Raw genomic sequence first — 12,392 nt, 5'->3', positions numbered from 1 at the left:
ATGGGCACACAATCTTGCTCCAGTCTTGTGCAATCAATGGTTCTAATCCTGGAGCAAGATCACTGCACTATTGGTCGCCATATTAAACAACATTTGGCTAGCAGTGGGTGCTCCTGCTTTGCAATGCATTTCAATTTGGGAAAGAATAGCCACTACAAGAATTGGGGGCAGGGGGAACTAAAGCAAAAAGTTAACACATTGATTGATTCAAGCATGAAGTGGTAATCATGGATTATGTGTCATTCATCACTAATTTGATGCTACTGCTTGTCTCTCTGGCGGAAACTATGTCTTCTGACCCGCTGGACAGCTCCTGAGACTCATTGAGCTTCTAGTGGTGAAGGTGACACATACAGTGGGTTATGGAAAAGGTGGATTTAGGGTATCATGGCCAGTTTGGTCATCCTGGGCACTGAGCCTTTGAGGCACTGCAGCGGGTGCTGCAGCTATGACACCCAATGGAACACAAGAGGTGGGGGGTGCCTGGCGGATTTTGGCATTTCACAGGGCACCACTGAAATTTGAAAGCGCCAAGGTCCATCACTGGTTATGGGGGCCTGGAAACTCTTGCTTGCTGGGCCTACAGCATCTACCTCCCAGGAGATTGTCACTACAAGTAGGAAGGTTGGGGAAGCCTGGGAGCAGGGCGCTTTCCGCAGAGGTGTCATCCCCAACGCAGTTGGGACAAACCTACACATGGCTCAGAAAGGACTGGAGTGGCACCACATGAAGGTGTGAGGGGAAATATGTAGACTGTGTGCTCCATGGAGCAGCCAAGATGAATGTACTGTTTGTAGAGCCACTTTGAGGTATTTTTGGGATAGGGAGAGCATGATATAAATGAAATGGCAGTACCAAAGAACGTGGTAACTGAGATGGAGGCTTTTATTAAAATAAAATAAAATACCCAAGCTTCACTGGAATGGGGATATCAACAATTTGATGACTCTTGCTGGCTCCTGTATCAGGGCTATTTTTGTCCCTGCCATTCAAAAATGTACAGTGCTCATTTTTGCAGTACAGTGGTACTTCGGGTTAAGAACTTAATTCGTTCTGGAGGTCTGTTCTTAACCTGAAACTGTTCTTAACCTGACCCTAACCACTTTAGCTAATGGGGCCTCCTGCTGCCACTACACCGCCACTGCACAATTTCTGTTCTCATCCTGAAGCAAAGTTCTTAACCCGAGGTACTATTTCTGAGTTAGCGGAGTCTGTAACCTGAAGCGTCTGTAACCTGAAGCGTCTGTAGCCTGAGGTACCACTGTATCTTTGAAAGAGGCATTCCTCAGGCAACAGTGGTGGAGATAATCAAAGACATAAACTATGACCCAGAATTCCCAAGTGCATATAATGATTAAAACAGAGGCAGGCTAAGAGCAATGGAAAGGCCAGAAGCAGAAGGCTGTGGATAGGGTGGTTGGCTGCTGAAGTGGAAAGGGCTTCTGCAGTGTTTGTAGTTGTGTGCTATTAAAGGTGTAGAAGAGCTCTCTTCTTTTGGACCTAGCCACCCTTTCTGGAGATGAGATTAGAGCCCAAAGGCCATGAGTCCCTCCTTAGGGACATCTACACAGAGAGACCTAGAGCCTACTCAGCTCCAGACAATGAGAGTCACAGAATGGGAGAAAACCAACTCATTCTATTGGGCAACAGACAACCAAAATGAGCCAACCAGTGTCTTCACAAGTATAATACACAAAGAAACTCCCAGTCGTCTGGAATACACAAAATAGTAATGTGCACCTCAGAAGCCCGGGAGTGCCCTGGTGAGCAAAAAACACCCAGAATATAGTCCACAATGATTCGCCACATAGGTGTCCATTGCTAAACGAAGGATGCTTGTCTCTCAGATACATACTCCCCCATTTCCAAAGACTATAGTCACTTGGAAAAGTCTCCCCCTCCACCACATCAGGAGATAAAATATTAATGTTTCAAAAAATCTACTCCAAAGTCACAGCTTCTCACATGGTTAGTTTTAGCAGTGGAAGGAGTCCTTGCTCCAAACTTAAAATATTCAACAGCACTTCCGAGAAGCAGGCAGGTCCTCAGGTTCAACTGCAGGTTTTGTTAGACAGCTACTGCAGTCTGAAAAAGCTGCATTCCTTGAAGCTTCTCCAGAGTTCCCTTTTGGGGGAGGCATATATAGGGGAGCGACCCATTAACCCCCTAGGTAGCAATACTTTTTGATGTCACTTCCATCAGACTTCACGAGGAGAACTGTTTGCAAGTAATTTAGGTGCAATGCAGTATCCTGTCCCTTTAAGCACAGCACACTCCCCAGGCTGGTAAAAGTAAAAGCTCTGTCTCTCCTCCTCCCTTTCTTATACCGCCCTATTTCTACTCTTCTGGAAAGCTAATCTTTGCTATACAACTGATAGCAAAAGCACCCCCAGCCAAAAGCCCCCTCCAACTTCAAAAGAAGTTATCCCCCAAATGAATTCAAATTAAGCATCAGGGTTCCCTCCCTGCCTCCCTATAATGTAGGAGTTCCAGGGGAGGGACGGAGGAAAAGGCTACAAAATTATTCAAAACTGGCATCTTGCAGATAAGCCTTCAGATCAGGAAGGATCTTGCAGCAAAGGAATTTGCCAGAGGAAGAGCCAAATGCCACGTTCAAACTCATCCAATTGCAACAGCAATCCGATCTCAGCGACAACCAGGAACATCTTCGCAGTTAAGCAGCGATTGCTGAAGCTGCATGTTTAATTGAGGGTTTCGGCAAATCATCCTCAGATAGCGTGGCATGCAGAGAGATATTCTCTTAATATACTCACTGTGCAGCAAGGCATGAGTGCCGCGTTGGTCTCCAGGCAATCCTTTCACAGCCTTAGGCAGAGTAACCTGCTTTTCCTTCCCATCTCAGGCAATCCAGCATTACTGGAAAGCTGCCAGAGAAGAACTGATTCATCAGCCAATAAAATTGTCCAAAGCTGCCATTCCACAGGAGACCGTGCCTCTCTCCTGCTCTGGCATTAGCCAATAAGGAAAATCAGCACTAGAAAGTGCAAGGGGGAGCATTGCATGCTGCCTGGGTACCCTGCAAAGGTGAGAATTTGCACCTCCGCTCCATCCACCTGTGGTCTTGCACACAGCAGACCTGGGTGGAGAAATGTGAGCTGCATGTGACTTTCCAGCATAGGGCAAGGTCTTAGCTTCTGGGGATGTGGAAAGTGAAAACAGGAAGTGTAGGTTCACCATGAAACAGTGTGAAGATCAGGAACAAAGATTTCACTCCAGGGGATGCTGGTGTTGAGTTGAAAATGGAGGGCCTCCCAAATTGATGTGTGTTGCTAAAAGGGGCCACAGATGTGTAGAAACTGCTTTGAGGGTCTTTCTTACATTCAAGTGTTCTACACATCTGATGAAATAAAGAACTACAATAAATAATCATGACAGTCTTCCCTCTTCAGGCAAACAAAATGCACCCCAGAAACCCCAATGAGCAAGGGCAAAGGGCAAGGTTGGCCCAAGTCATCTTGGCACCTGGGGTGCCCCACAAAATGGCATCCGCTTCCCACCATAGTTCAGTCAGTAGAGCAGGCATAGGCAAACTCCAGTCCTCCAGATGTTTGGGACTACAATTCCCATCATCCCTAGCTAACAGGACCAGTGGTCAGGGATGATGGGAATTGTAGTCCCAAAACATTTGGGGGGCCGGAGTTTGCCTATGCCTGCAGTAGCGCATGAGACTTTTCATCTCAGGGTTTGAGCCCATGTTGAGTTGAGTGAAGATCTCCATCAGAAACAAGCGAGGAATCCAATTCAGTTCAACCCTACTCCTTGAAGTGGGAATCAAAGGCTGTGGTGGTGGGGCAGGGAAGCAGCTCAGTCTGAATCATGCTGGGAGGGTGCAAAGCCCAGAAGACTCCAGAAGGCGCAGTCCCTGCCATTTCCTCCCTAGAAGTGGCAGATGAGCCGTGCCTCCTGTTTGCTGAGAGGAGACAGACCCAGCCTCTGAGTGTGCCACAGCTGTTGCTGACTCCACGGCAGCTGCACTGGTTGATGCATTCCTTGGCGGCTGGATCTGCTGCCTCATAGATCCTGCCACCTAAGGCAGTCACCTCACTTTGTCTTATGGGTGCGCTGGCCCTGGCAAAGGGTTATGGGGGCACAGCATCAGATTGCATGAGGAAATAGCTATATTGGACTGGATTCAACTCATTAGTCCTGCCAGCAGAAGCCCACAGAAGAACTGCCAGTAGTGCAATAGGGCTTTCCTCCCTCTTCTCTTCCTGTGCCCCTCGTACCCCCTAAGTTGGCTCTGGGGGTCAGGAGAACTCCCAGAAGAGTGCACTGGGGGAAGGAGAGGGGCGATCATTCCACCAGGCAAGCAAAGATGCTTGTGCAATCTGTCTAGCGTTATGGTGAATTCCTCCGAGTGGAAGCTACGTGCAAAACGTAATCTCGCACTGCTGCTAGACAGGCATTCACATGCTTCCTTATATTCCCCATGGCTCTGGTTAACTACCAGCAACCAGGCTTATTCATTTGGAACTAGGGGTAAAGGCTTCCAATGCAAACAATGTGATTCTCCAAGACAAGCTCAAGTCACAGAGGTGTTGATTACAAAATGGAAATGCTGTTGCAATCTGTGGCATCTCTTCCCCATTTTGAATGAAGCTGTGATACCTTTCTCATCTTTATTCTCAATTACAAGCCCTGCACTCCTACTGGGCAATGAGATTCAGAGCTGTTAGCTCATCGCTTGACTGCTGGAATCTAGGCTTTATCATTTGCACACTGAAATGGCTACTTGGGATGGATGTTACACATGCCACTTGAATGCTTCTGAGCTTCTCTCCTGCTGGTGATGTGAAAGGCAGAAAGGAAGTTTTAAATGTGCCTGTGTACAATTTTTTTAAATGTGTCAATGATATTGCAGAAGCATGATTTTTAGAACGGCACTTCAACTTTCCTGCGGTTTTCGCGTCACCTGTGAACAGATGCATGCCATCTGAGGTGCATAGCTAGCCTTGTACTCATTTCTTCCATATGCAGATTCAGGAATGGATCCGTGCACTGCTTATCCTCTCTTCTGTCCCTGCGTATATGCGCGTGTGCTTGCATGCCCAGGTGAGGCAGCAAGGTGGCAAACACAGGAAATATTAGTCGGCTTCCTAAAGATAAGGATTCCTTTCACCTTGTCTGCATCTGGTGAGGTGGATAAGGCGAGAGGAAACTCTAATCAGTTCCACCTGTGACAAGAATACTCCTTTATCAGTTTCTTCTCCTTGCCTCCACACAGGCTCTGCAGAAGATACCAGACAGGGTGGACAGACTATCTTTGAACTTCCAGAGAAAAGGAGGGGGCAGCCCCAAGGTGGAAAAGGAAGCTCCCTCAGTAGCTGACAAGTCTCCATGCTTGCAAAGATGGTTACTTGCTGAAGACCCAATGGTTAGTCAGTTGTTTTACTGGGTCACACAGAAACTGAGTAAAACAACACATAAATAAGAGGTGGATCAAACCTATCTTTGGCTGTTGGAACAATCCATTAACTGCGGCCAACAGTACCTAATAACTTTTCAGTACAGGAGATGGGGGAAGAGGAAGAAGAGGAAGCTGTAGGCAGACAGGTGAGCTGACAGCAGAGGTGTCTGTTGGCTGTAGCAATGCTGATGGTCCTACATCTATGTGGGAGCTGACCAGATTTCTGCTGGTTGAAGCTGGCCTGGCTTTACTTGTGTTAGCATGGGTTAGGGTTATGAAGATCTGGGCCCAGAAGAGCACCTAACTATTCTAATTATACACAGACCACTTCAGTGTTGTGTAGCTAGACAGCAGATGGGGGGAGGGGATGGCAGCAGGGTAGACTGCTGCAGAAGTGGGACAGGAGTCCCTTGGGATGAAGAAGACCCAACTAGGAATACAACGTTAGCACTGAGCAGGTGACCTGATCACGGCACCATCAGGGAAAGCTAGTGCTATATTCTCTTTGAATATCTACAGCAGGTACTTTTCATGAATATCATGCCTGGTGGCATTCTGACTCCTTTGATTTAGCTATGCATATTGGACATTTGAACTTGGCTTCAAATGGACCATGCAGTTCTAGTGGGGCTAAAGCAAAGGTGGGGAACCTGTGGCTCTCCAGATGATGTTGGCCTCTAACTCCCATCAGCAACCAGCCAAGGTGGCCAATGATCAGGAATGATGAGAGCTGTAGTCTAAAACCATCTGAAGGTCCATCAATGCCTATGCCCTGTGACAGGGTGCAAATAATCAGCAGCAAATGAAACAACTAAAGACATCTTTTCAGCAACCAAAATACATACAGGTAAACCACATAGCTGCTTGATTTGTAAAAACAGATGGGCCTTCCATCTTCTTCATAAAGCAATTTGCAAGAACATGCATCACTCCATAGAATAACATGTGGGTGTTTGTATGCTTCTTCTTCTCTCTCTCTCTCTCTCTCTCTCTCTCTCTCTCTCTCTCTCACACACACACACACACACACACACACACACACACACACACCACTGAGGGCACAGATTTTTTAAAGACTGTTTAAGGATTGAGATTTAAGTCTTTGAAACTGCCCTAGAATGAGATAAATGGAAGGGGAGTTGATTAAATTACCACGGACCACAGAGGAAGAACATACACTGAAACATATTGTGTCAATGTTTTATTTAGTTACTTTTATGTCATTGAAAAGACAATCAGACAATTAAAATTAAGGACAGTATGCAGCAAACATCTGTACAATGAATGAAACACTGAACATTGTACATCATTTGAACACACAATTATAACAGCAACAGCCGATGCACAAAGAATACTCTCTTTTCAAAATCATGCCTTGCCTGGAAATTAAAGATAGAATAAAAAACAAGGAGACTGGCAGGCATCCAAAGAAGGAGGTTTTGCTTGATGTGGGCATTACAGCAGGTTCCACTGTCCAAGAGACTAGTTGCTTTTTAAACCTAATGACAACTTCTCTCTTTTTGACAGTGGTGAAAACAGCAAACAAGCAAGCTTCTTGCCTGCATGAACTGTTCTCTCCTTCCTTTGAATCCTGACCCATAGGTTATTACTCCCAAGTTTTAAGGCTAAAAAAAGGATGATTTGAACACTCCAAGCAACATAATTTTGCACTCTGAGGTGTTTTTATAACTTCAAAGCGTAGATCAAAAGGAAATTATATAACAAGCAGACCAGTGAGAAACTATTCTGATTCAAGCCAGTTTTGATATGTACCCTGCTGGACTGTCTCTGCAGTCAGCAAAGGAGACAGACCAAGGCATTTTGGTGTCTGAACCCCCACCTGCAAAAAAATAACAACCCAACAGTGGTAAAAAGAATAAGCCAAATAATTGACAAGTTAGCTGCCCTTTGCTGCTGCCCCAGATGAGCGCTGACTAAGAGGAAGATCAGACCTGTCAGCAAAACAAATGCTTAGGATGGGCTAGCATAATACATCCACAGACCATTGTGTTATGTTCCCGTTACAGGCAGGTAATCAAGTGCAAATGTTTAGGGCTACGTTTTTACAGCATGAACTAAAACAGCACCCCCTCTCCCTCACGCACACACAGATGGCTTATGAAAATGATGTGCACTCAGTTATAGTTAGGCAATTTTAGGCTTTGGACTTAATAGTCCTCTTTAGATAGTAATATGCTGAAAATGCGGCAATCCAACGCTGCTACTTTTGGGGGCCTCCCTGCTCGTTCTGCTGAGTCCTGAGCTCTAAAGTCCTGCCCTGACAGCCCCATTGATTGCAGCTAGTAATGAAGGCCAGACTGACTCTGGCCAAACCCTATGAAGCAGTCTTAGGCAAACTGGGCCCTCCAGATGTTTTGGGACTACAACTCCCATCATCCCTAGCTAACAGGACCAGTGGTCAGGGATGATGGGAGTTGTAGTCCCAAAACATCTGGAGGGCCCAGTTTGCCTATGCCTGCTATAAACTTATCACTGGGCACAGTTGTCCCCTGACGAAGATACCTATCAGGAGCTACATTATTTTAGTAGCATCCATCAACATCTTCATGAGGTAGGGTGAATGAGCTGCAAGGGATTAACTGAAAGGAAGTAAGGGAAAGAATCTAAGCCGGGGTGAGGAAACCTGCTACCTTCCAGACATTGCTGAACTGCAGCTTATGATCCCTGGCAGGGGCTGATGGGAGCTGTAATTCAGCGATATCTGGAGGGCAACACCACCTTTGATCAAGGCAAAGAGCATGCAGCTCCTATGCTTCCCCCTATTTTCTTTGCCCAAGTCCTACACCTCCATAATGAGTGGAGCCTATGTGAAATTTAATTACCTCTGAACCCTGGGCCTGTGATCCTGCAACTTTTAATTGATCTAATGTTTTCAACCAGCACAAATTTTAGGCATGTAGGGCTGGATCCCACCTGATTAACAGAACTTCACCTGTAGGATATTCTGCTGAAGAAAGGGGAAAGATGACTTTTTATTGTTATCGTCCTTCTATAGCTCCTCTGTGTCCCCATCTCCCACTACACTGCAGGATTGGGAGACATTTCAGATCGGTGTGGAAGATGTCACTGAAAAGCACAGGGAAAGATATTTGTAGAAAAACACTCCTCACTTCCTTCAGTGGGAGTCTGCACTGGATCTCCACAGGAAAGGGCAAGTCCAGATTCCCCTCAACATTCTTAAGAATATTTGCATTGCCTTGAAAGGATGCCATTTATTTTAACAGGAAACAACGAAATACATTCTGGTAACTTTTCAGACACAGCAGTCATCTATGGTAGACAGGCACTTTGTAAAAAGAGGAAAGAAAAAACCCCAATAGGCCAGTTTTGGTCTGAGACCCCATTTTGTAAGGAGAGTTCACAAGTGCAATTATTTGCATGCTAACTGTATTTATGTCAAGATGCACAAAGACTGCTAGCATCAATTATGGCATGATTAGGATCGTTGCTTATTACATTAGACAAATCTTGTGCAAAACCTCTTCCTGGATAATGATCTACAGAGACAACAACAAGGGTTTATTGGCTCTCCCCCCAAATCAAGCAGGATTTCATTTCTACTATGTAGAAGACCCCTGCATTGGAATGTGGCACGTATGAAACAGATTAATCTATATTTTAGTGGGGCCCCTCTTTCAACCATTTAAAATATGTATATATTTGGTCCAACCACCAACATCCAAATGTCATTCTACCTAAGGCATAGATATAAAAAGCCACCAATCATAGCCTTTGGTAGGAGAAGAACTGTATTAGCAACCATTTCCCCATTTTTGAGCTATTGGTTTCCAAAAGATTTTGCCCCACTGGCAGAATTTTAAATACTCCAGAGCCATGGAGTGTGGCTTACCGTATACCCTTCAGCACCCTAATTCCCTCAAGCATATTGCCTGCTCTGCACAAGCTCAATGCAATTCAAAGGGGTTTTGCACCAAAGAAAGTTGAGGAGTGGAGCCCACAACGCTCCAATACTTTACAGATAGTTCTATAACACACTCAAGAGAGTTCCTAATGCTGCCAGCGCATTGACTAAAAGAATAATGAACCACAACCCCTCCCACTTCCCACGCCACAAGTCCTTCATTAAGAATACCTTCATAATTTCACCATCAGTGTACCAACACAATTAATTTAATGGAGAACCCTTAAATTTTCATTAATCGTATCCATTACAACTACAGCAGCATAATACAAACAAACAAATAAACCAAAAGGTAGAGCAATTATATATCTTTGATACAACAACATTAAAAATATATACCTCAGTTTTAACTGGCTAAAACATATTCTGCAGCTGAAAGAATCAGTAGATCTTTAGAACATTTACTTTTTAGAGAAACAGAGCAAAGTCAATGGACCTTCCTGGGATCACTCTGCCATAGGAGTTCTTCAGTCTTCCACAAACGACACATTTAAGAACATTAAACCACAGAACAACTAAGAAGAGATACTGAACCTGAGTAAAACTCTATGGAAATAGAGGCAAGCGTTCATTCAGTAAATCAAATATTGCACTTTTAAATAAATCCTTATTACATACGAGAACATAAAAATTTCAACCTGGATAGGGTGGGTCCTTCATTCCCCCCTCCCCTTCCCACCGACAGAGACACATACTACAACACCAACACACAAAGAAAACAAGTTAAAGCTCAGATTGAGACATAGCCCTCCTCTTCCGTGAATGACACCACTAAAGGCCATCCCTCAAGACCAACTGAGGAGATAAGCTATCAAGTGATAACCGCAACATTTGGATTAACTGCTAACTAGACAGTGGGCACTCAATGAGTTCCCAGTGAGATGGGTTGTAACTACACGGAGAAGCAGCTGCCTCCCTCCTATCTACACACGTTGAAGGCAGCACCACTACTCTCCTGAAACTGCTGTGAAACCTGAGGGCCTGTGTGGTAATGCTGGATTTAGTGGACCTGACACACAACTGCCTCTTCACACAGCTCAGTCCGCCCTGTCAAGTGTTTATGTAGCCAGTGTGTACTTTAACAATCCTGCTTCCACAACACATTGATGGGCTTTGTATTTACATGATTGAAAACTAGGCAAAACATCTCCTATGTTCAATATTTGCTTTGAAATTAGCATATCCCACAAAACTAATTGGGGGGGAATACTCATATTGAAGATTTGCTATTTATTTTTTTACATGCTTGATGTCCTTTTGTTCCACTGGCAGTTGCCACTTCATTTCTTCCCCATTTTCCTTCACTTTGCCCTCACTGACCTCAGCCACCTTTCTTCTCACTCATGTTTAGATTGGTTTAGGGAGTCACATGTTTACAGGCATGTCAGAAGCAGAATCGTGACATCAGACAATGACATCTTCAGCTCACCAGATTCATTGGCAGTGAGTGAAAATGGGGCTATGGACAGTGAGGTGAAGGAAAAGGAAGTTTCGGGCACAAAGGCACAAATGGGTTCTGAAGAGCACTGAAAGTGCGTGAATATACTTACAACTGATATTAACAGATTTTAGAAGTGGGAAGTACTAATCTCGATGGATGAATACAAAGCTAAACAAGTTTCAGCTAAACCATATAAGAAGGCTCCATTCCACAGTTTAATACAGTTTTATACAGCCAAGGTGTCACACGATTGCTCCAGTCCTCACACAATCAAGTGAATTACCTCTAGGGAAAAGTCTCTGCAGACTGCAGTAAAATACAAAGAAAGGGTTGCCACCTCCATGAAGGAAGAATCAACAAAGCTATTCCAAATGAGAATTGATATTGATATTATTTAAATGTTATATTTCAACCGAGAATTTCAATACAAAAATATAGGACTCTGATCATTTTGTCTATAGCAAAACAGCTAGAAAAAGGCACAAGTACATAATAAAATATCCTATTTGCTAATTTTTTGTGTTCCCGTTTTAAATAAAACAAAAAGAACTTGAGCAGTCACTGATAACATAGGTTTCTGTTGGCAAAAAGCCAATGTACATACAAACATCTCTGGAACAGTGACCCTCAAACCTGATTTTAAGTATCTGTGTCATTTATTATTTCTGAAGTTCAAAAAGGGATCCCGTCATTTATTCAGTGATAATACACCAATCATGTGATGCTTCTTCACCTTCTTCAAATCCATCTGTAAAATACAGTGTATTTTCCCTTTAACACTATTGTAGAAACTACAGTTCCCATTGGCATTTTAAAAAATGTGTACATCTTCAGTTATTCTTTTTTAAAAAGTGGAAAAAGTCTCTGTATAGAAATACATACAAAAACAGTGCATATTTCCTCACTTATGTAAAAGGCAGAAGTAGGAGGCTTGTCATTCCCTTGCAGTTATGCATGGTAGCCATTTGCCTTCCCAATATGTGGCAACGGTGTGAAGTTCTCATAGATTGCCATGGCATTTGTGTTTTGATAGATAAGGTCTGTTTTCTTATCTTTCTGGGATTTGATAATGTCCAAAACACACTGGTTTAGGAAGACATACTGGTCCTAAAGGAGAGAGATAATAACAATAACATTAATAATGAACATGTAGCATAGATTTCATATGATGAATCATTTTTAAGAGAGATTATGCCCATTACTGCAGTCAACAACTGCAATGCATCCATACATCTTGGGCTTCTCCACTGCTATTTCATTATATGAAAGAAAAGGGGGGAAATCTTGCAGTTTTAAAACATCTGCCTCTTCCTGCCCATATAGGAAGTGACTGCAAGAAAGGGATTTCTTTTTTCCAGCATTCAAAAGAAATCAACAACAGTGGCCCTCAAGGTGAGCAATAGGAACAGAAACTGAAATTACGGTGCAGAGTTAATTGTTCAGAAATTTAGGTCTGGTGTCTGCAGTTGCATCTCCAGGTTATCAAAAGAAATATTAAATCAACTGGAACAATGCTGAATGCTGGTGACAATATTACTTGCTATGCCATGTGTAGGTCATTGATTTATGTGCTTAGAATA

The 12,392-nt window shown here is 43.8% G+C and overlaps 2 protein-coding genes across 2 annotated transcripts in view; both read right to left on the bottom strand.

Moving 5' to 3' along the window:
• Positions 1-2,804, bottom strand: part of OSBPL5 (oxysterol binding protein like 5) — a 173,931-nt gene extending 171,127 nt beyond the window's left edge. The window contains exon 1 of the mRNA XM_028733327.2: positions 2,775-2,804. Coding sequence (XP_028589160.1) covers positions 2,775-2,789 — 15 coding nt within the window. The 5' untranslated portion in view covers positions 2,790-2,804. The remainder of the gene's footprint in view (positions 1-2,774) is intronic.
• Positions 2,805-6,614: 3,810 nt separating this feature from the next.
• Positions 6,615-12,392, bottom strand: part of PTPRJ (protein tyrosine phosphatase receptor type J) — a 79,002-nt gene continuing 73,224 nt past the window's right edge. The window contains exon 24 of the mRNA XM_077931236.1: positions 6,615-11,919. Coding sequence (XP_077787362.1) covers positions 11,761-11,919 — 159 coding nt within the window. The 3' untranslated portion in view covers positions 6,615-11,760. The remainder of the gene's footprint in view (positions 11,920-12,392) is intronic.

This window comes from Podarcis muralis, chromosome 1, assembly GCF_964188315.1.
Source record: "Podarcis muralis chromosome 1, rPodMur119.hap1.1, whole genome shotgun sequence".
NCBI lineage: Eukaryota > Metazoa > Chordata > Lepidosauria > Squamata > Lacertidae > Podarcis > Podarcis muralis.
This window is presented reverse-complemented; position numbering and strand designations above follow the sequence as displayed.